The sequence below is a fragment of the Branchiostoma lanceolatum genome, chromosome 3 (genome assembly GCF_035083965.1).
Source record: "Branchiostoma lanceolatum isolate klBraLanc5 chromosome 3, klBraLanc5.hap2, whole genome shotgun sequence".
NCBI lineage: Eukaryota > Metazoa > Chordata > Leptocardii > Amphioxiformes > Branchiostomatidae > Branchiostoma > Branchiostoma lanceolatum.
Window position 1 is genome coordinate 28,219,251 of NC_089724.1, and position 24,541 is coordinate 28,243,791.

The window sequence follows — 24,541 nt, forward strand, 5'->3', positions numbered from 1 at the left end:
GGTGTTGCATACGATTATTAGGTTAGGAGATCAGTCACAAAATAAGCACATACTTAGTGTAAATTTATATCTGTACAGTACCGGTACTTCATGATCCGGTATTTTGGGCCTGTACCTAATCAATTTTTACAATACAGTACCGGTACACAGTACCGGTACGCAGCACTAGCAGACACCCAGTACACAGTATTTTGTCATGACCAGAACATGCATTGTGAAACGCACGAGGCGAGTAGTATAGTCTCCTGGCTCCTGGGAATCTAGCATGAGCCCACCAGTACACAACCCCAACACACTTACCACTAGGCTAAAAGGTCTGGACCAATTAGACCGGTCAGTAAGTGGCGCTTGAACCACACTATTACACTAGATAGTGATTTGTCTATCATGGTGTTGGAAAATAAAGATACACAGTTTGCACTGGATCTAAAGTGATAATTGGCTATAGAATTTTTTTAAAGCACAGAATGGAATGAAATCATACCTTAAAAGGATGCACAAACTCTGGACCTGATTTTTTATTTTATTCATACATTTGGCTCCACGTCTCTTAGGCGTTGTCAAAAATCAAATTCCCCAAGGAGGTTTAAAATCGATTTTAAATCTCCTTATTTGGGCGGAGGCAAATTGGTCATTGGTCGGACCTTAGAAAAAGCAACTTCCTGTCGAGAAACATGATGCAAAACGTCAAATATTAACGTTCGTTGACGAAAAATCGCGGCAAAACATGAAAACCCAGGGAGCCTTGGAAAACCATATTCGCGGGAGTTCACCTTTGACCTTTCATCTGCAACAGAACGCCAAGAAATCGCAAAATAATGCCTGGCCCAGTAGTTCAAGAGACAAATAGTCATTGTGTTCATTTTATTATAGTTATGTGTTTTTTTTATATTCGTTATCGCTATTAAAATGTTCATAATCTTAGCTATATCATGTACAAATTATCGTTTGGATGTTGTGCTGACCCCAAACAAGTCGGGGTCATCTACCGTTTGCCACCAACAGTTATCACAACGGCTGCAAGAAATCGTGTCTGTTTGGCTGTTATGGCAACCATTTTGTCAACGAGAGCTGATCTCAATGTCCAGACGAAAGCCTAGTATACCGAGGTAGGATTTTCCATTTTTTACTGGTTGAAAAAATACACCTTTTCTTTGTGATAAATTATTTGGTCTCGCACCGCAGTATCAGAAGGTGGTCTCTTGCTTCATCAACGACGATCACGAATAGACAAGTTTTATTGGTATGAACAAAATGATTTGTGACATTATACTACTGCTTGCAATATACATTAGGATAGTCTGTGATTGTTGTGTTGGAAATCACCTCACACATCCTTCCCCATATTTTAATTATGGGCGGAGAAGGGGGTGGGGGTGAAAGAGTTGCAAAATCAGGTCTTGTCCCTACCCTAGTTCCAATCCAGAAATTGGTCCAACCCCCCTAGTTAAAGGTCAAAAATTGCTCAACCCTCCCTAGCTAGTTCCTTAGTAGTCCAGATGCTTGGACCCTACCCCCTTCCAATCCAGCCTCTTTCACGACCCCTATGCAGTTTTTTAACAGCCCAGTGCATACTTCCTTTTTGTATCTTTTAAAAATTGGCTTCTGTTACCTTCTGTTAACCCTTAAAGCCCGATCAGCCATCAGGGGTGACTTGGGGCCTTCCACCCGATCGGCCACCAGGGATGGCTCAAATGGCTTGGGTTTCGGTATTCTCCGGTGACCCTCGGCAAAGGTCGGATACAGCCTCATTAGCATGCGTCAGGGGAAGCCCAAATCTGACGGAAGATCCCAAGTGTGTTTGGGAAGTTTTTGCCGTGTTTTTTTAGCTCAAAATCACAAATTTTCGATGTCCAAGTCCAATGAAGAACCCAGAAGGAATGTTGGCACAACTGAGGAAGGGATTGGCGATGTTTCTAGCATCAGAAGAGACGGTAATTTGATAAAAACTTCGGCATTTTGAAGGCTCTGAGCCGGCCCTATGCTAGGTAACAGTGCTACAAACCTTTGTTTTCTTTCTTTGCCATGAAAAAACCGAGTGGATGGGGGTTTATTGTAATTGAGTGAGGGTCATGATTGTCTGAAATTGTTTGTCAACTTTTTGATCCAGCCAAATTTCTGCTTCATGTTTGTTTACTTCGTCAATGGGGAGGGGGGTATGTTTTGACATGTATTTACAGGTTTGCGATTGCAAAGCCTGTTCTGGCTTCCCTCCAAATCATTTTGGGGAAATTTTCCTGGACAAACAGTAGAGGAACACTGATGAAGCCCATCATTTTACAAGTGGCCAAGGCTTTAGGTACTATCTTTGCTAGCAAGAATAAAACAGTTAACAGTTACTTACATACACTGTTTGATGTTTCTATTGCTTCAGGAAGAATAGCAAGGCAGTTTAGAATAGTTTTCTGTGACTTTCAAAGTGATTCTAGACTTTTTGGGTGATGTCATATACATTTCAAATATTTTTTGATACTTAACGAAGAACTTTTTTCTGTCTTTTTTGTGCAGTATCATTACTTACAAACCAGATACAGTCTTTTTCTTGTTATTTTCATATCCTACAGGTTCTCAGCTTTCCAGAAATGTATAGTTTTACCTATCTAGCATTAATATTAAGCACTTTACAGCCCCGAAATAATTCCTAGGTGGGGGCACCTGAAGCCCGAAAATTTTAGTTACGATTCCTGTATGCACGTGAAAATTTTATCCCGTCCTTTAAGGGTTAAAAGAAACAGTGTGCCATGTCAAAGTTGTAACTTCCTATTGTAGCTGCTGCTATATTGATATACTAGTATGGTCGTCAGGCATTACTGAATACGTAGATACAACCAAGGAGTTGTAAGGCAGTGATTTCAAGCTCTCTCTCCTTCTTAGTCTAACCTCCTTGATACAACCTTGATACAACCTACCTGCTTATTACTAGTATCTTATTCCCCTCGGACAGTTGTATGGATACAGTTTACCTTGACTGTCAATTTTGAAAAATTCAGAGGAGTACCTTTATCTTAGGGGGTACTTATATTAGATTTTGAAGATTTGTCTGGGGGGTACTTCTATTCTAGTGGGTACTTCTATTTAAGAGGTGAGAGTAGCCAGCTCTAACACCATCTCATGTCTGTTATGCATTTTTAGACAATAAATGAACAACTGTAAACTTTCATGATTATGTTTCACAGGAAGTTGGGCTGTGCTGATAAGGATGTTCTCACCAACATCAAACAAGAACCTTACGACCCTACCTTAGACAGTTCAGAGGTCAGTGGTGAGGTCACATCCATCAGTGAAGGATCATCTGATACCAGCACAAGAAGGAGAGGCATATCTATCAAACAAGAGCCATGTGAACACATCCCACAGGGTTCACAGGTCACCACTGTCAAACAGGAGGCATGTGACCCCATCCCACAGGGTTCACAGGTCACAACTATCAAACAGGAGGCATGTGACCCCATTCTTCACGCTTCACAGGTCATCAAACAAGTGGTATGTGACCCCATCCCACAGAGTTCACAGGCCACCACTTTCAAACAAGAGACGCATGACCACACCCCACAGGGTTCACAGGTCACACAGGGTTCACAGGTCACTCCTATCAAACAAGAGACATGTGACCCCACCCCAAAGAGTTCACAGGTCACACCTTTAGGACAAGAGCCACTACAACTACAGGGGGATACCAACACTTCTCAAGAAGCTACTGTGGCAGGTGCAAACATACCTGACATGTCCGGCTCAGGCAACAGTCCTGAGTTTGTTTGGCATGCAGAGAAGAACACAGTGATCATGATGAGCAAGAATAGCTCAAGCTCTACCTCTACCACATTTCGCACAACACAGGGATGCACAGTCAAAGAAGTTTCTCTAGGCAGTTTACAAGTGATGGAAATACTTCCACTCGAGGAAAATCCTTCGTCCTCTGAGAGCAAGAGAGAAGAAGGTGAAGCAAGTCAAGTGAGGAATGACGATAGTGATGGGGTGGAGATGTCATTGGCTCAGATGTCAGAAGACTTCTGTAGGTGTGACATATGCAAGGCTTGGTTCCTCACCCAGCATAGTTTGAAGTACCACAGGCGAGTTCACTTGCGTGAGATGAAGAAACTGAAGGTGGAAAGTTTGGACCAACTGTCGGAAGCACAGAAGGAAGCTCTGTCAGCCTACGGCAAGATGTACCCCTTCCATTGTAACCTGTGTGGGGAATATTTCCAGTCGGTGCACAGCCTTGGAACCCACCGGGGGCTCAAGCACAATAATCAGAATAACACCACAGCAAAGACAGAGAAAGTCTCGATGGTCACCAGCAGTCCCCTGGAAGAAGATGATGATGATGATAATACAATGAGAAGTAGTGATTGGATGGAGAAAGCACTGGCTCATATGTGGAATCCGCACGATGCGGGTGACTATCGCTGTCACTTCTGTAGCTTAAATTTTAAAACAAGGAGGGATTTATCTGGTCATCTCAGAACGATACACAAGTTCCGCCACTGTGCGACCTGTAGAGTACAGATCATGTCCGAGGAAGAGGCCAGAAGCCACGAACTGATGCACCTTTACAAACAGCAGGGGCTGGGTGAGCAAAACACAGAGCAAGCCACGAGGACCAAAGGTAGGGACAAGCCTCTCGTAGTGGGACCTAGCCAGTCAGTTGGGGTCAAACGCTCGGAGGTTGAGAGTGCGGCCGCCTCCGAGTCCAAGTCTGATCGGCGTTTGCACGCCTGCGACGTCTGTAAGGCCACGTTCCTCACGCAGCACCACTTGAACTGCCACGTCGGAATCCACATGCGCGAGATGAAAAAACTGAAGGCGGAAAGCGTGGACCAGCTGGCAGATACGCGGAAGGAAGCTCTGTCGGGCTTCGCCAAGATGTACCCGTTCCGGTGCGAGGTGTGCGGGGAGCGTTTTCAGACGAAACACGGCACGGAGACCCACAAGGTGGTGAAGCACTACCAGCATTATACAACGGCAAACACCAAAAAGGTTCCAACGGTCGGCATTGTCCCCGACGGCCATCTGGTAGCGTACAACAAAAGGCGCGGGTTCATTTACAAGTCCTGGCAGGAGTAAAGAGCCCTGACAGCCTACATGTCCTGTATTATTCATGTAGTGCACTGTGTGTTCATGGCAAGAATGTAAAGACTGTAACGTTAGTATTGTAAAGACAACCCGACCAATCGAATCACGTGAATCGCATTGAAACTCAGATTCGTATCAGCCATTTCCCGACAAATCGCTTTCTAACTTGCGTTAACGACTACATCTGACCAAACAAACTCGACAGAGAGATGGTGAAAGGTGTCAGCCTCCAAAAGACGTATTCAGATTGACAAATTTGGCACTTTGGAAGTGATTGAATCCGCCCGCGTTTTATCTTCTAGTTTCTGCTACTTTTCTCTAAACGTTAAATCGCGGGCGGATGCAATTACTTCCAAAGTGCCAAATTTGTCAATCTGAAAACGTCTTTTGGAAGCTGACACCTTCCACCATCTCACTGAGTTTGTTTGGTCAGATTTAGTCATTAACGCAAGTTAGAAAGCGATTTGTCGGGAAATGGCTGATACGAATCTGAGTTTAAATGCGATTCACGTGATTCAATTGGTTGGGGTGAAAGACGGCTCAAAATATACCCACTTGCTTAAGGAAAAATTTTTTCAACGTTGCAGAAAAAAACTTTGCAAACTAGTAGAACATATGCTTGGTATTATGAATCATATATTGCAGAATTCGAAAAAGAATTATTACGAGCCCTGAACTACTAGTACATGATTTCAAACCAGATTGCATAAGTGAGGCGCTAAGGCCACACCAATTTAGTTTCTTGGTTAACAGAATTTTTTTTTTAAATGCTAGATTGGAAAATCAACATGAAAACAGAATCTCAGAGGAAAGTTTGTACTTTGGTGCACACAGTTTCAGGGAGTGAACCTGATCAGGTGCAAGTTTTCACCCCAGCTTTCTGTTTTAATGATGTATATGTCCTCGTGCTAAAATAAATTTTAAAAATCCGTTAACCAAGAAATTAAATCAGCGTGGTCTGAGAAGTACATTAAATATAGTCTCATGTACATCCACATTTTAAAACACTAAACGATGCTTGACACTGCCAAGCTTTATATGAGAGTCTTTACATTCAAACCCTTTAATTAGTTCAACAATGTAGCAAATCACAAAACTAGCTGTTGATGTTTTATGAATGTATAATAAGTGCATCATAGATAGTGTTCAGAGCAAGCAGATATTTGTACACGTATAACTATTAAATAAATGCAGTTCCTGTTTCATTGATTGTGTACAAAATACATGTACTATTAACATTACCCCATTTTGTTGCCAAATCAATGTTCCTTTGACTCAGTCACTGACTGTGCCTGGCTGAAGTTTGATCTCTCAGAGCTTAATCCACAAAAAAGCTACGTTTCCGTTTCTACTTAAATCACACAGCCACTTATTAGTATCATGCAAAACGTGGGACAAAAAGTTACAATGGCTTTTATTTTGCTAGCCCTTACCAGACTTCAGAGGCGGCTGGAAAGAGCATGCAGAAATTGGCCAAATAGACAGATAACATGCGATGGCATGATTCCAGAGTTAGCCGGACATTGATTTCAGTTTGCCACATGCGCAATGTCCAGCTTACTCCTCTAGCATGTTATCTGTCTATTTGGCCGATTTCTAGCTGCGTCTGGGGCCTAACACCCTCATTAAATCAGGACCCTATCGCTACACGTTAGCTCGCTCGCGTAGGGGCCCTGATCTTCACCGCCGGTAGACATGGTTCTGGCGCCGTAACTGACAGTTTCTCATGAATAATTAATGAGCTATCCTTATTTGCCGTTTAATTTGTTCTGACCTAAAGTAACGATGTGAGACGTAACCCGATTGGTTGATGGCTTCCCATCGTCCTCTGCGCTTTTGCTTCAGATGAGGTTTAGCAAACCGTCTGATTGGTTGAAGCTGTTTTGGTGGTGACGTCGCCAGGACCATGTCTGCCGGCGCTGAAGATCAGGGCCCCTACGCGAGCGAGCTAACGTGGAGAGCGATAGGGGTCCTGATTTAATCAGGGTGGGGCCGGATAGAGACTGATATTCAGCCACAGACGAAATGTACTGTACGTAAAGCTGCCATGTCATTGCATGTATACTAGTAGATACCGGACAGCAGGATGGTAGGCATGCATCTGAAAATCTATTGCTGTCTCAAACATCCAAAAAGCCTCTACTGGGGGTGGCTGGAATTACTAAAAAGTGGCCAGCATAGACCATGCCAGAGGAGACTTTGAAAGCCGGCCGGGGAGCACAGTTTGCCACCTCTGACATCTGTCTATTTGGCCATTTTTTACTCTTTCAGCCACCTCTGGGGCCTGTTTACCTTATCTTACCTTAGCACCTTAGTTCCCCCTGTGCCTTTGAGGCTCATCGGGCCTACGAAAATACAATCACTGTCATTAAAGGCAACCAAAGCAATATCAAGTGCCCAAAAATTCAATTAAGATAAAGCTAAAATCTTTATGGTAGTGACATTTACTAACACTTTTTAGCACATTTGCGTAATAACTTCATACTTCAAACCCTGACGACGATTTTCAGTGAGTTCTCACATCACAACGAAAGCGCGCGTATTTTTGCATAATGGACGTCGCTATACATGCTGTTTGAACTAGTCATGTATGGAAATGACTAAATAAATAGACTTTCAACATTTTCGGGCCCTAATGTTGCTTATGTTTCCTTTAAGGTACTATTGAAGGGCGGCTGAGGATTTTTGGGATGTTATTGAAAAAAAAAACTTTCTTAAGCTTTATAAACCTTCCTCAACCTTAATTTTTTTTAGATAGTACCTAATAGCAAGTTGATAATTTATGCAAATTAGTATGACGTCATGATTACATCATCAAGATTTACAAGGCCACGCCCATTTTTAGAAAAAAGGCTCTCCTTGGCTTGTACTTCGATGTTTATTGATATAACTTTGCAGGAATGTATATGATAGTCATACATTAAGAATTATACGTGTCAACGAGTATATTTTGAAATGACGATTTTTGGCGAATTTTTCAAAACAATTTCCAAAAAAATTCGCCAAAAATCGTCATTTCAAAATATACTCATTGACACGCATAATTATCTTCGCCGAGTACTATAGTACTCGGGGTAGATTATGTTTTCGGTTGAGCCAGCTGTTTGGTGGGTCTGTATGTATGTCAAGAGCATAACTCAAGAAACCTTTGATGAATCTTTATGATTTTTGGTAGGTGTGTAGTGGTTGTGCAAAGGAAGGTCAAGTTCAAAAATGGTTTACCTTGCGTTTTTGAACAGTACTGCAGCGGACTTTTAATTTTTGTGCGTTTGTATGTAGGCGAAAAAAGTGGCGGAAACGTTGATGGATCTTTATGATTTTTTGCAGGTGTGTGGATGTTGTGGAAACAGAGATCAAGTTCAAAAATGGTTCTCCTGGCATTTTCCGTCGGTACTGCAGCGGGCTTTGTGTGGATGTGTAATTCTTGTGGACAACATAACTCAAGAAGCTGTTGATGGATCTGTATGATATTTAGTGGATGGGTAGGCTTTGCGGAAAGGAAGGTCAAGTTTGATAATAGGCCTTCTAGCGAGTACCTACGGTACTGCAGCGGAGCTTCAAAATTTAGTGGCATATTTTCTGAAAGTGCTATGGTCATGATATTTGTGTGGTAGATAGTTCATGCCACAAGAAGTAAGTTCTGTAAGTTTGGGTCCCCTAGCGGCTTGTTAAGAACTGCAGTGGGTGTTTTTGTTTTGAAATTCGGACACGTATTACTTGAGAAGGGGTGAAGAGATTGTCGTGAAGTTTTGTATGTGGAGAGCTCAGATGGTGCTTTACACAATCGATGTCTAATTATAGAAAACAGGAGCTAATTTGCATAATTAGTAAGGATAATTGTAAATCCATTACATTCAATAATGGGGCGTGTGACAGTGTTCCCGAAACAGGCCAGCAGAAGACCTTGCCTAGAAGTGTAAATAAACAGATGGTGTACATAAATAAACAAATGGGGCAGTCTCACTACAATTCAAACAGATGTATGGGTCCGGTTTTTTTTTAAAGTGTTCAGTTTCTGCATTTTTGTCAAACACACGGTTGGAGACATAACGGAAAGGGAACCAAATAGAAAGCCTTACAAAACACCTAAAAACATGTGAATAACCAGCCGGACCAACTCCTCTGCTCAGAGAGTACACTGCTAGGTATTACCTAGCACCGTATGGAAAAGTAACATGTACTATGTCTTGCAAAATGCGTATGATATGGAATAAAGATTTATTCCATTCATATATATTGACTGTACCATCTAATTATAACTTTCAATTTTTTTGATGACCAGTTATAACATATATCAGCACACTATACACATATGCTAGTCCTGTACCACCAAATGATTTTTATTTCCCTATCTAGACTGGACTCATCCCCCCCCCCCCCATCATAACTTTCAAACGGTATGGTGTATGATCAAGTTTGCAGGGAGTGATAAGCATGTAAATATTAATCACTCTCCACAATAAGCCTTGATTATTTGGCGAAGATAATGTGTTCGTGGAACTCTAGTTTCTTAATGTATTACTATCATCTACATTCCTGCAAAGTTATATTGATGAACATCGAAGTATAAGGTAGCAGAACACAGTTTTCGGCCTATGGGGGTTTCTATAGTTAAGGACCACAAAGTGACCCACATCGACGTGGATAAAATCATAGTAGGGTACCCTACAAAATCACGACAAACAAATATGTTGAAGTCGAGGGTACGATCTACAAAATAACTGAAAAGCAAAAAAAGTTATGGTTTTTTAACAATTTGACGGCCACTTTGATATGGGGTCATGCGGGGTCATGCGGAAGTGAAGCCGACTCACCTCGGCAGGCAGCTGCAAAGGTCACGCGCATTTATACGCCGAATGGGAAAACTTCACAATCTCATTCCTACGATCTAAAAGCCCACTTATTATACTACCATACAGTAAAGTTTGTGCCTCGCTGCCATTCACGATAACGTTTTTACACACGGTTCAAGGTTTAGGGCGCACTATTTTCTTACCGCTACGTCACAGACTCCGGGGGTCGCGGCGAAATACTGTGTACTCATACCTTAAGCGAACTTGAACTTGACTTTTTTTTCATTCAGTCCATAAAACAAGTCAAGCTGGAGATTTGTACCAAATTTTAGCTCACAAGTCCTAATTGTTGTTGAGATATCGCCAACTTTGCACTTTGGCGCCCTGCATAGGTGTAGGCCCCGTACATGGCCTATCTGAGGGGCAGTTTAGTGGTCTCGTTATCTGGTCAAATCTACTATTCTGGTTAACTTTTTGTTCTGAAAAGGGTTCATCGGTTCATATGCTAACGTTCAGAGTCATTTAGAGTTGGGTTTAGGTTTAGTTGCGCCAGAAAAAGGGGGGGGGGGAGACGCGTCTCGGGCCAATGGCACTTCCACGACAAGTCCCATAGTTAAGCATAGGGAGGCGCTTATAGTGGCCGTTGCCATGGAAACGGCGGTTTGACGGTGAAAACAACTGGTGCATTCTAAGCAAATCAACGCCAATGGTTGATATATCATGCAAATTCGGCGTTATACAACGTCGTTGGCCCATAAATGGCCAATTCCCGATGTGGTTCAAGCGAACTTGAACTTGACTTTTTTTTCATTCAGTCCATAAAACAAGTCAAGCTGGAGATTTGTACCAAATTTTAGCTCACAAGTCCTAATTGTTGTTGAGATATCGCCAACTTTGCACTTTGGCGCCCTGCATAGGTGTAGGCCCCGTACATGGCCTATCTGAGGGGCAGTTTAGTGGTCTCGTTATCTGGTCAAATCTACTATTCTGGTTAACTTTTTGTTCTGAAAAGGGTTCATCGGTTCATATGCTAACGTTCAGAGTCATTTAGAGTTGGGTTTAGGTTTAGTTGCGCCAGAAAAAGGGGGGGGGGGAGACGCGTCTCGGGCCAATGGCACTTCCACGACAAGTCCCATAGTTAAGCATAGGGAGGCGCTTATAGTGGCCGTTGCCATGGAAACGGCGGTTTGACGGTGAAAACAACTGGTGCATTCTAAGCAAATCAACGCCAATGGTTGATATATCATGCAAATTCGGCGTTATACAACGTCGTTGGCCCATAAATGGCCAATTCCCGATGTGGTTCAAGGTAGCAGAACACAGTTTTCGGCCTATGGGGGTTTCTATAGTTAAGGACCACAAAGTGACCCACATCGACGTGGATAAAATCATAGTAGGGTACCCTACAAAATCACGACAAACAAATATGTTGAAGTCGAGGGTACGATCTACAAAATAACTGAAAAGCAAAAAAAGTTATGGTTTTTTAACAATTTGACGGCCACTTTGATATGGGGTCATGCGGGGTCATGCGGAAGTGAAGCCGACTCACCTCGGCAGGCAGCTGCAAAGGTCACGCGCATTTATACGCCGAATGGGAAAACTTCACAATCTCATTCCTACGATCTAAAAGCCCACTTATTATACTACCATACAGTAAAGTTTGTGCCTCGCTGCCATTCACGATAACGTTTTTACACACGGTTCAAGGTTTAGGGCGCACTATTTTCTTACCGCTACGTCACAGACTCCGGGGGTCGCGGCGAAATACTGTGTACTCATACCATAAGCCAAGGAGAGCCTTTTTTCTAAAAATGGGCGCGGCCTTGTAAATCTTGTTGACGTAATCATGACATCATACTAATTTGCATAAATAATCACTTTGCTATAAGGTACTACCTGAAAAAAAATTAAGGTTGAGGAAGGTTTATAAAGCTTAAGAAAGGGTTTTTTCAATAACATCCCAAAAGTCCTCAGCCATCCTTCAATAGTACCTTAACATACTCTCCAAGCAGAGCAGGTTTTGACGTGTTTTTAGGCGGTTTTTGTCGGGCTTTCTACTTTGTCATGTTTTTTTTTTGTCTAGCCAACCCACACTTTGCATTTCTGAGATGTGACGGAGGTGGGCGGGGCTATGGTAGTGTGGGTTGGCTAGACAAAAAAAAAAGTAGAAAGCCCGACAAAAACGCCTAAAACACGTCAGAACCTGCCGGACCCACTCCTCTGCTTGGAGAGTACCTTAACACTGCTCCGCCCCGCGAAACAGCAGCACTCCCGTTTTCCGGACGTCCTCCCGGGAAGTCAGGGACAGGTCCGTCAGGTAGAGGTGCTCGGCCGTGTACGGATGCGCATGTGCCTTGAGACCGAGGAGATCTGTTTCGTTATAGTAATACCGGTACTTCTCCAGCAGGCCCTTGTCTGACGGCGCTATCTCGTACACATACACCCAGTTACACAGGTGAACCATCATCAACACACCTGGGGAGGATGATACTAAATGTTAGTACTTTCATTGGTCAAAATTATTTTCTCCACCTTTATTTAACCTTAGACAAGTTAAGTCCAGGTCTATTTAACCTTCCAAAAGGTACCAACAAACAAACAAACAAACCTACATGTCAAGTATGACATCCGTAGCATGTACCGTAAGGGGAATACAGGTTTTTGCATGAATTATGCAAATCAGGTTCTCATTACCATAATATATGTCAAGGTGTATTCACCTTTGCTAAAAATACCAACATCTTAAATATGGCATCCATAGCATTTACCGTAAGGTAAATACACGTTTTTGCATAGATTATGCATGCTTCTGCATACAGTATACAAATGAGGTCCTCATTAGCATAATTTATGGATAGGTGTATTCACTTTTCCTAAAGGTACCTACATCTCAAATATGACATCCGTAGCTTTTACGGTAAGGGAAATACAAGTATATGCATGAATTAAGCGAATGAGGTCCTCATTAGCATAATTAATTGCCAGGTATTCTCACCTTTCCTAAAGGTACCTATACCTCAAATATGACATCCACAGCTTTTACGGTAAGGTAAATACAATTCTATGCATAAATTATGCAAATGAGGTCCTCATTAGCATTCTTCATGTCCAGATGTATTCACCATTCCTAAAGGTACCTACATCTCAAATATGATATCAGCAGCTTTTACGGTAAAGGAAATACAAGTTTATGTATAAATTATGCAAATGAGGTACTCATTAGCTTAATTTATTGTCAGGTTTATTAACCTTTTATAAAGGTACCTACATCTCAGATATAACATCCGTACCATGTAACATAAGGTACATATAACTTTCTGTTTTTTGGCAGAAGAAAGAAGAAGAAGAACAGGCAAGCAAAAACAGTTTATTCCCTCCTGTGGAGGGGAATATAATTATTAAGGAGCACAAAGAGTGCAAAGCTCTGCAGAGCATCGTATTTCCGCATATGAAGATGCAAACATGCATGGTATATGACTATATTATGAGCGTCAATTAAAAAGCAAGTCTTTACAATAGATGTTAACTTCCTAGGAAACAAACATTTAAGAAAATTTAAACAAAAGATGATACAATATGATAGCCGTTCATGATTCAACAATGATGCACCAAACATGATCATGAAATATGGTTGTTAAACTAAGCAAAAATTCTAAGATTTTTTCTATGTTTCTGTATATCATTTTTGCAGTTGTATATATTCTAATCTACATACCTTGAGAAAGCTACAAAGGGAGTAAAAGAAGAGGGAGCGTGTTTCTTTACTCATCGTCTTGCAATGTTGGATTGCAAGCACGGAAGTTTCATCAATATCCAAAATTGGTCAAAAGCAGATGTATCGGTAGCAAGGATGTATCAAAAGGGCCAACCTGAGTATCCAATAAAAGCCAATACTAGTTGGCCCTTTTGATACTGCCTTGCCACCGATAGATCTGCTTGGATACTGCCTTGCCATCGATAGATCTGCTTAAGCTTGGGGACTGCCTTGCCACCGATAGCTGCTTGGATACTGCATTGCCACCGATAGCTGCTTGGATACTGCCTTGCCACCGATAGCTGCTTGGATACTGCCTTGCCACTGATAGACCTGCTTGGCCAATTGGATACTGCCTTGCCACCGATAGATCTGCTTGGCCAATTGGATACTGCCTTGCCACCGATAGATCTGCTTGGATACTGCCTTGCCACCGATAGATCTGCTTGGCCAATTGGATACTGCCTTGCCACCGATAGATCTGCTTGGCCAATTGGATACTGCATTGACACCGTTAGATCTGCTTGGATACTGCCTTGCCACCGATAGATCTGCTTGGATACTGCCTTGCCACCGATAGATCTTCTTGGATACTGCATTGCCACCGATAGATCTGCTTGGATACTGCCTTGCCACCGATAGATCAGCTTGCCTGGATACTGCCTTGCCACCGATAGATCTGCTTGGATACTGCCTTGCCACCGATAGATCTGCTTGGATACTGCCTTGCCACCGATAGCCGATCTGCTTGGGTACTGCCTTGCCACCGATAGATCTGCTTGGGTACTGCCTTGCCACCGATAGATCTGCTTGGATACTGCCTTGCCACCGATAGATCTACTTGGATACTGCATTGCCACCGATAGATCTGCTAAGATACTGCCTTGCCACCGATAGATCTGCTTGGATACTGCCTTGCGACCGATAGATCTGTTTGGATACTGCCTTGCCACCAATAGACCTGCTTTGGTACTGCCTTGCCACCGATAGATCTGCTTCGATACTGCCTTGCCACCGATAGATCTGCTTGGATACTGCCTTGCGACCGATAGATCTGTTTGGATACTGCCTTGCCACCAATAGACCTGCTTTGGTACTGCCTTGCCACCGATAGATCTGTTTGGATACTGCCTTGCCACCAATAGACCTGCTTTGGTACTGCCTTGCCACCGATAGATCTGCTTGGGTACTGCCTTGCCACCGATAGACCTGCTTGGATACTGCCTTGCCACCGATAGATCTGCTTGGATACTGCCTTGCCACCGATATATATGCTTAGATACTGCCTTGCCACCGATAGATCTGCTTGGATACTGCCTTGCCACCGATAGATCTGCTTGGATACTGCCTTGCCACCGATAGATCTGCTTGGATACTGCCTTGCCACCGATAGATCTGCTTGGATACTGCCTTGCCACCGATAGATCTGCTTGGGTACTGCCTTGCCACCGATAGATCTGCAAGGGTACTGCCTTGCCACCGATAGATCTGCTTGGATACTGCCATGGCACCGATTGATCTGCTTGGATACTACCTTGCCACGATAGATCTGCTTGGGTACTGCCTTGCTACCGATAGATCCGCTTGGATACTGTCATGCCACCGATAGATCTGCTTGGATACTGCATTGCCACCGATAGATCTGCTTGGATACTGCCTTGCCACCGATTGATCTGCTTAGGTACTACCTTGCCACCGATAGATCTGCTTGGATACTGCCTTGCCGCCGATAGATCTGCTTGGATACTGCCTTGCCACCGATAGATTTGCTTAGATACTGCCTTGTCACCGATGGATCTGCTTGGATACTGCCTTGCCGCCGATAGATCTGTTTGGATACTGCCTTGCCACCGATAGATCTGCTTAGATACTGCCTTGTCACCGATAGATTTGCTTAGATACTGCCTTGTCACCGATAGATCTGCTTGGATACTGCCTTGCCACCGATAGATCTGCTTGGATACTGCCTTGCGACCGATAGATCTGTTTGGATACTGCCTTGCCACCAATAGACCTGCTTTGGTACTGCCTTGCCACCGATAGATCTGCTAAGATACTGCCTTGCCACCGATAGATCTGCTTGGATACTGCCTTGCGACCGATAGATCTGTTTGGATACTGCCTTGCCACCAATAGACCTGCTTTGGTACTGCCTTGCCACCGATAGATCTGTTTGGATACTGCCTTGCCACCAATAGACCTGCTTTGGTACTGCCTTGCCACCGATAGATCTGCTTGGGTACTGCCTTGCCACCGATAGACCTGCTTGGATACTGCCTTGCCACCGATAGATCTGCTTGGATACTGCCTTGCCACCTATATATATGCTTAGATACTGCCTTGCCACCGATAGATCTGCTTGGATACTGCCTTGCCACCGATAGATCTGCTTGGATACTGCCTTGCCACCGATAGATCTGCTTGGATACTGCCTTGCCACCGATAGATCTGCTTGGATACTGCCTTGCCACGATAGATCTGCTTGGGTACTGCCTTGCTACCGATAGATCCGCTTGGATACTGTCATGCCACCGGTAGATCTGCTTGGATACTGCATTGCCACCGATAGATCTGCTTGGATACTGCCTTGCCACCGATTGATCTGCTTAGGTACTACCTTGCCACCGATAGATCTGCTTGGATACTGCCTTGCCGCCGATAGATCTGCTTGGATACTGCCTTGCCACCGATAGATTTGCTTAGATACTGCCTTGTCACCGATGGATCTGCTTGGATACTGCCTTGCCGCCGATAGATCTGTTTGGATACTGCCTTGCCACCGATAGATCTGCTTAGATACTGCCTTGTCACCGATAGATTTGCTTAGATACTGCCTTGTCACCGATAGATCTGCTTGGATACTGCCTTGCCACCGATAGATCTGCTTGGATACTGCCTTGCGACCGATAGATCTGTTTGGATACTGCCTTGCCACCAATAGACCTGCTTTGGTACTGCCTTGCCACCGATAGATCTGCTAAGATACTGCCTTGCCACCGATAGATCTGCTTGGATACTGCCTTGCGACCGATAGATCTGTTTGGATACTGCCTTGCCACCAATAGACCTGCTTTGGTACTGCCTTGCCACCGATAGATCTGTTTGGATACTGCCTTGCCACCAATAGACCTGCTTTGGTACTGCCTTGCCACCGATAGATCTGCTTGGGTACTGCCTTGCCACCGATAGACCTGCTTGGATACTGCCTTGCCACCGATAGATCTGCTTGGATACTGCCTTGCCACCTATATATATGCTTAGATACTGCCTTGCCACCGATAGATCTGCTTGGATACTGCCTTGCCACCGATAGATCTGCTTGGATACTGCCTTGCCACCGATAGATCTGCTTGGATACTGCCTTGCCACCGATAGATCTGCTTGGATACTGCCTTGCCACCGATAGATCTGCTTGGGTACTGCCTTGCCACCGATAGATCTGCAAGGGTACTGCCTTGTCACCGATAGATCTGCTTGGATACTGCCATGGCACCGATTGATCTGCTTGGATACTACCTTGCCACGATAGATCTGCTTGGGTACTGCCTTGCTACCGATAGATCCGCTTGGATACTGTCATGCCACCGATTGATCTGCTTGGATACTACCTTGCCACCGATAGATCTGCTTGGATACTGCATTGCCACCGATAGATCTGCTTGGATACTGCCTTGCCACCGATTGATCTGCTTAGGTACTACCTTGCCACCGATAGATCTGCTTGGATACTGCCTTGCCGCCGATAGATCTGCTTGGATACTGCCTTGCCACCGATAGATTTGCTTAGATACTGCCTTGTCACCGATGGATCTGCTTGGATACTGCCTTGCCGCCGATAGATCTGTTTGGATACTGCCTTGCCACCGATAGATCTGCTTAGATACTGCCTTGTCACCGATAGATTTGCTTAGATACTGCCTTGTCACCGATAGATCTGCTTGGATACTGCCTTGCCACCGATAGATCTGCTTGGGTACTGCCTTGCCACCGATAGATCTGCTTGGGTACTGCCTTGCCACCGATAGATCTGCAAGGGTACTGCCTTGCCACCGATAGATCTGCTTGGATACTGCCTTGCCACCGATAGCCGATCTGCTTGGGTACTGCCTTGCCACCGATAGATCTGCTTGGATACTGCCTTGCCACCGATAGATCTGCTTCGATACTGCATTGCCACCGATAGACCTGCTTGGATACTGCCTTGCCACCGATAGATCTGCTTGGATACTGCCTTGCCACCGATAGATCTGCTTGGGTACTGCCTTGCCACCGATAGATCTGCTTCGATACTGCATTGCCACCGATAGACCTGCTTGGATACTGCCTTGCCACCGATAGATCTGCTTGGATACTGCCTTGCCACCGATAGATCTGCTTGGATACAGCCTTGCCACCGATAGATCTGCTTGGATACTGCCTTGCCACCGATAGATCTGCTTCGATACTGCATTGCCACCGATAGACCTGCTTGGATACTGCCTTGCCACCGATAGATCTGCTTGGATACTGCCTTGCCACCGATAGATCTGCTTGGATACTGCCTTGCCACCGATAGATCTGCTTCGATACTGCATTGCCACCGATAGACCTGCTTGGATACTGCCTTGCCACCGATAGATCTGCACGTACATATACATACCAAATACACCTGTACTCGCCCCATTATTGTTGCTCCATGTACACTTTGTGTGTTTACGGCAGAATTCCTGGAGGTCTCTTATTACCATCGGTCCAAACGCTTGACCTTGAATGAAGAGTTGCCTGTCACTGTGAGTGTTGATGTAGTCGATGTACTTCGGCAAACTGTCGTAACGGTCGTGGGCGGTGTTGACCTTTTCCCCTATGATACGATAAGCGTTGTTGTGCCGGACTACAACCACCTCTTGGTTGAACATTTGGATGCTGTCGTTCCAGAACTCTTGTTTGCAAAAGATATGGGGTACCCTCGTGTTGATGAGTCGGATGTCGGTGCGGCTGCCCACGTGTCGCTCAAAGGTTTTAGTCGGCGCGCAGCCAAAGCGCAGAACGCAGTCGTGCTTGTCTGTGGGATGGCACAGGACATCAGGGTCATGTTAGATAACTCGACATCTTGATTTATTCATATACTTGTACCAAGGAGGTTTGATTTTAAACCTCCTTGCTTGTACGTAGGTTAATTCTTTTGTATCCCATTGTTTGTTTGCTTGTATATTTGTAGAAGAACTTACGAAAGTCGCTGTACTTTTCAAAAATAGTTACTCAAGCAACTAGATAAAATTTTGAAACAGTCACAAACTGACTGTTTCAAAATTTTATCGAGTTGCTTGAGTAACTATTTTTTGCGTATCTTAATACTTGGATGTCTAACCTTTATCAACGCTGTACTTTTGTTGTGTCAATAAAGATTTTTGTTAAACTTTGAACGTACGTAAAACAAGTGCTTTTGAAAAAGCTGACCTTTTGTGTGTATGAAACGATTTCTGCAGTTATCGAAGTAAATTATGGCGAAGAAAGTCACCCAAGGGCTGTCGACTCTGTGAGATGTCATTTTGGAAGAAAAAAAATCTGATATTTAAAAGGCGCTTGCTAAGCACTGGCACTCTTAAAGTGCATAGGCGATCAACTTCAAACTTTGTTAAAATCAACATGGTAGCCATGTGCCGGGTTTTAATTTTTTTACACAGACAAGTGCCGTGTTGTACAGCCCCCCTCTCACTGAGCCACTGCGTCCTAAACTGGATTTGTGTAACCCTTGACTTTATAATGGGAATATCATTCAAAACGTACAAATATATGACCAAAAAGACAACAAAACACAAAAAAAATTGAAAAGATTCGTTTTTTGTCGATGAAATTCGTTGAGTGCTTTGTCAAATCGATGGGCCGCAGCGACGCCGCCAGCGTGCCGCGGGTCCAGTGAGAGGGGGGGGGGGGGCTTACGTTACCAGCTCACCTATCTCTGCTCCATACTGATGTTGCTTCAGAGCGTGACTGCTGCTGACCACTGCGCATGAGTTGAAGTGATACAACTGCTCCAGGCTCTGGTCTAGGAAATACTTCTTCAAGGGATCCCTGGCGATTTCCCTCTTCGTGATCGTAGAAAAACATGGTGTCTTCTTGAGTAAGCTAGTAGAGCTGATAAAAATGGCCCGTATGTGTTTACATAGGTGAGGACGAGGAGAAGGGTGAAGGCGGTGAATAGATACTGTAAATGCAGAAATATTCGCGGTGGTTTTATGTTCGCGGTTTTCGCGGTTACCTTTCAGCGCGAACTTAAAACCACCGCGAAACTTTTTGTCCACCTACGACTGTCGCACCAGATTTCTAAGAACACACATTTTTAGGTGGCAGTTTTAGCAACTTATTTTCGGAAAATTGGTTTAAAACTTGCATTTATGGTATCAGAAAAGATCGAATTTTTATATGAATGATAGAAAAGATTCGTTTCGCGTCTTCTTTAAATGCATTTACAGTTGTGCCTCTCCTTCAGGACATTCTTATGATCACTAATTCAATACCTTCAATATCTTAGTTTACTTACTTTGCTAGCTTAGTAGTAAAAGCGTATCCGGCGGCTGACAAATATACACATGGCTTCGACTGCATTGATTTCAAACAAAGGGTACTATCATTTTTACGCGGCGATTTTTTCTTTCACATTCATTCATGACTCATCTATAGTATCATCAATAAGTTGATGATGTTATAGTTAATGTTTTAATAAGTGAATTTTAAAGCCGTAATGTCATAGTTAATGATTTTAATGAGTGAACTTTACCAATCATGAGCTTCTTGCAAATGATGATGCACTTTATGTGCATATTTCTATGAAATGTCACATGCAAAGTCATGTGAAATAGAATTGAATCTGACTGAATCTGATCAATACAGACGACTCAAGCGAGAATTGACTGCTAAACAATCTAGAAAATGAAAATGAAAATGAACAAAAGACAAACAAAATAAAAATAAATAAAAATAAAATTTAAAAATAAAAATAAAAATAAAAATAAAAATAAAAATAAAAATAAAAATAAAAATAAAAATAAAAATAAAAATAAAAATAAAAATAAAAATAAAAATAAAAATAAAAATAAAAATAAAAATAAAAATAAAAATAAAAACAAACAAGCAATAGCTCGAACTCGTTTTCATTAGAATTCAATGAAATGTTTGGGACATACTTTTTCCGGGCAGTCGTCCTCTTCGTGATCGTAGAAAAGGAAGGCCTCGGTGTTGCCCGGAGCGTGCTTGTATATTTAGAGGAGTAAAAAGAAGACAACCCGTATGTATTTACATATACGAGGACGAGGAGGGCAAATACGGTAACGAGACAGAACATCCCTTCCAATGTCATGGCGTTCTTCTGAACAACTTGATCACCTGAAGATGAGAAATAAAAGTTAGGAACATGTAATGTAACCGATTTGTATACAGACATGCACGCGTCGCCGACGTATCGGAGCAACAAGCCTAGAAACCATACCATCGGGTAATCTCCAAGCAGATCTAATTGTTGCTAGAAGACCGTATCCAACTGGCAGAGAAAGCTTGTATGCAAAAAAAACTTCTTCTGCCAGTTGGATACGGTCTTTGCAACCGTTGGGTCTGCTTGGAGACTAACCATCGGGAGCTCCTCAGTATATCTACAGTGCTGGGGGTGGTGCCTGTCCGCCCACACAGATTAATAGCCCGCTCGGGGGTGGGTTCACGGGCTTTTGATTAGGCCGCTCTCTTATAGCCTGGATACCATACCCCCAATCTCTAACATTGGGGCCCACACGATATATATGCTAGAGATTGGGGGTCTGGCATGCAGACTACTCTCTTACGGTGACAGCTAAGAAGACAGGCTGACAGAAACGGATCAATATATCAGACTGGGCCGGGTAAAACACCCCTAAGCCGACTGGTGACCAGGCTACGGAAACCAGACGGAGTGTGTTTCTACACTCAGGAAAAGACAAGGTCTTTTGTCAAATGTATCCTCCCTTAACAGCAAGCTTACGGGTAGGGCTTTTAGGCTTACGTGCTGTTAGCCCTCAAGCACCCGAACCCTTTTTTGCGACTAAAATGACCGAACGGGGTAGAAAATGACCCCAACATGTTTTGTTCAGTAAAATCTCCCTTTTCCCTTTTTTCGCTGATCGTTATCCATACATTGCTTCATCAATGTAAGAGGAATGTTTCGGCATGTTTAGGTATGGATAATTCCCGTTCATCATAATTTATGCAAAAAGATCAGAAGGACTACGTTTTGAACTATCTCTATTCAGACCGGGAGGGGATTTTTAATTAAGGCCGACGCCAAATTTCATGTTGCATAACTCCTGAACGGCTTACGCTAGAGCCACCAAATTTGGTGACGTTTCATAAAATGTCCTTAACAAAGATTTCAAATTAATAAAGTAAGTTCATCGTTTTACGTGTTGCCATGGCAACAGGTTGTGACAAGCAAATTTAATAAAATCTGCTAATTTCAGTTCAAACAATGACGTTTAGAGGCTTTGTTGGTACACTACATTTGTTTTCTTTTATTATTATCATCTTATATAATCCATGGTAACTTTCCTGATTTAGAATTAATGTTTTTTTGCTGATTTGATGACGTCATCGGTCAAAATCCAAGATGGCGGATAGAATCACATAAAATTACGTCATATTGACGTCATATTACGTCATAACGACACGAGCTTTGTTATGGCAATATCAATTTACATGTGCATCATCGTTTGAAAATTTGGTGGTCATACAACACGTAGTTGAGGAGTTACAGAGGGCATGTCTCAAAAACAGCACATTATTTTTGCTGGGGCCAAAAATGACCCCAGTGGAATAACTCCAGACTTTCCTCGTTAATGTCAACAGTATTGTGTCAATCTCCCTAAAAAATTAGGAGAGGTTAGAATAGATGTCTAAATGTATAGGGTAGAGAACTGTTTTACAGAAGCAGCTTCGAATTCCTTATTCATTCATTCCTACAAGACCTAGAGTCTGCAGATCAAGGAGGTTAAATAAAGATCATTTAACCTCCTTGTGTAGATATATTTAGTCTCCAACCAGACCCAATGGATTGCAAAGACCGTATCCAACTGGAAGAAGGAAACCTACTTCTTCTGCCTGTTTGATACGGTCTTTATGCAACCTATAGATCTGCTTGGAGATTAGATATATTCACTAACCCTTAAAGGCATGAGTGATAATGACGAAGTCTAGACTAGCGTGAGGTCACACGCAATGACTTCTGTATCAAATGGTGTCTAACCTGTTTGTTAACTCATGATACGTAGCACCATTATATTGAACTATGTACTACGACCTTTCACGTCACATCTGACATGGGCGGCCACATTTGCGCCCGATAAACACCATAGCTTGCTTATGAATGAAGACCTTTTATGGTAGAAATATTCATTTTCGTGTATTTAGAAATGATAATGTGACGTTATGGAGAGACCTGTGCTATCACATACATTAAAGTTCCCCTAACTCATTACACAATGTCATGGCTCTTCCAATGACAACATGGTATCCTGACGGACGCTGTTGTAAAAGACACTAATTTTGTGCGGCAACGTTCAACCGAATTGATATAGCAATTAACAAATTAACAGTGACTGTAATTGATATTCTGGTTACCTCCATTACCTACCTAACCAATTACCACTCCTACCCCACATCGACACGTATATGTATTTTTCCACCCGTTTGCTTGAGCGTAAACCAGAAGGAGCATTCAGTGCGAGAAAGCCTATCAGAAAGCGTGGACAACTACTCTGGTCTTCCGTGAGTTAGCAGCAATGGTAGCACATTCCTCAAAGATCTAGAATGTGTACAGTAAATGTATTCCCACCTGTGAGGCACAAATCGGACGACAATGTTAGAGATATACTATCGATGATCCGCCGCGGTATTACTCTTGCATGAAATGAAGCAGAACCTGTCTGGTCGCTCTGGAGCTTATTGTGAGTCACCTCTGACCAAGGTCCTTGCTCTGACATAATGTGGTCTGACATAATATGGAGGGACACGCGGACATGATATCAGCCCACGCTTAACTAGCAATTTATGGATTACACTTTACGTTGCATAAAGGTAACTGTTACGGTTTACGTAGAAAGAAAGCGACCAATTATACGTGTTACGGCTTATGTACTGATTACGAATTACGTTGATTGTGGGCGCCTGCCATCGGATTACGAAGACGAAAAGGGCTGAATTACGCCTTAAGAAAAAGGGCATGCAGGCCCTCTTTACTTCCGAGATCTGTACTCGTCGTTCGAGCTGGATAACAGCCTGTTTTCTTTGCATGGTTATCAAGTATACCCTTGTGGCTATGTGGTGCAGAATAATTTTTGAGATTGAACTTAGGGTAAGTACTTTCATAAGGTGTTGTTTTTAGTGATTCTTATGCTTGTCTCCAATGAGAAGGTTCCACTGTAACAGCTGCCTTGAATGCCCGCTCCGATGCGTCACAGAGTCACCACCCCGTAAGGTCAAACCAAGGACACTCCTATATAATGTCCTTGGTCAAACCAAGCTTGAGGACGTTATGCAGTGTGTCCATTGTCTAACATACTAAGTAATTGCATCAAAAGAAGTCAAACCTGTTTATTCGCTTGTCCTGAGGCGTTATTGAAAAGATCATTAAAGGCACCCAAAGTATTTTAGTAGGAGGTCAAACGTCACTGGACCCGCGACACGTTGGCGACCTCGCTGCGACCGAGCGATTTGACACCGCGCTCAACGAATTTCATCGACAAAATACGAATCTTTGACTTTTTGGGACTTGTTGTCTTTTTAGTCATACATGTACTTGTACGGTGTGGCATGGTATTCCCATTGTAAAGTCAAGGCTAACGCAAAGTCAATCTTGCCTATTCTAGGACGCAGCAAGGTCGCCAACGCGTCGCGGGTCCAGTGAGATGGGGTGTCCTGA

At 43.2% G+C, this 24,541-nt stretch overlaps 2 protein-coding genes across 2 annotated transcripts; one reads left to right on the top strand and one right to left on the bottom strand.

The window, feature by feature from the left end:
• The first annotated feature begins 1,004 nt into the window (after positions 1–1,004).
• On the top strand, positions 1,005–5,303 carry LOC136431282 (zinc finger protein 112-like). The gene is made up of 2 exons (XM_066422612.1): positions 1,005–1,109; positions 3,177–5,303. Exons 1-2 carry the CDS (start codon positions 1,081–1,083, stop codon positions 5,062–5,064), a joined length of 1,917 nt encoding a protein of 638 aa, XP_066278709.1. The 5' UTR covers positions 1,005–1,080; the 3' UTR covers positions 5,065–5,303.
• Positions 5,304–12,080: 6,777 nt separating this feature from the next.
• On the bottom strand, positions 12,081–20,982 carry LOC136431283 (beta-galactoside alpha-2,6-sialyltransferase 2-like). Its single transcript, XM_066422613.1, has 4 exons — positions 20,787–20,982; positions 19,556–19,737; positions 18,263–18,664; positions 12,081–12,344 (listed from the first exon to the last, which is right to left on the bottom strand). Exons 1-4 carry the CDS (start codon positions 20,957–20,959, stop codon positions 12,106–12,108), a joined length of 996 nt encoding a protein of 331 aa, XP_066278710.1. The 5' UTR covers positions 20,960–20,982; the 3' UTR covers positions 12,081–12,105.
• Between the last annotated feature and the right edge of the window lie 3,559 nt (positions 20,983–24,541).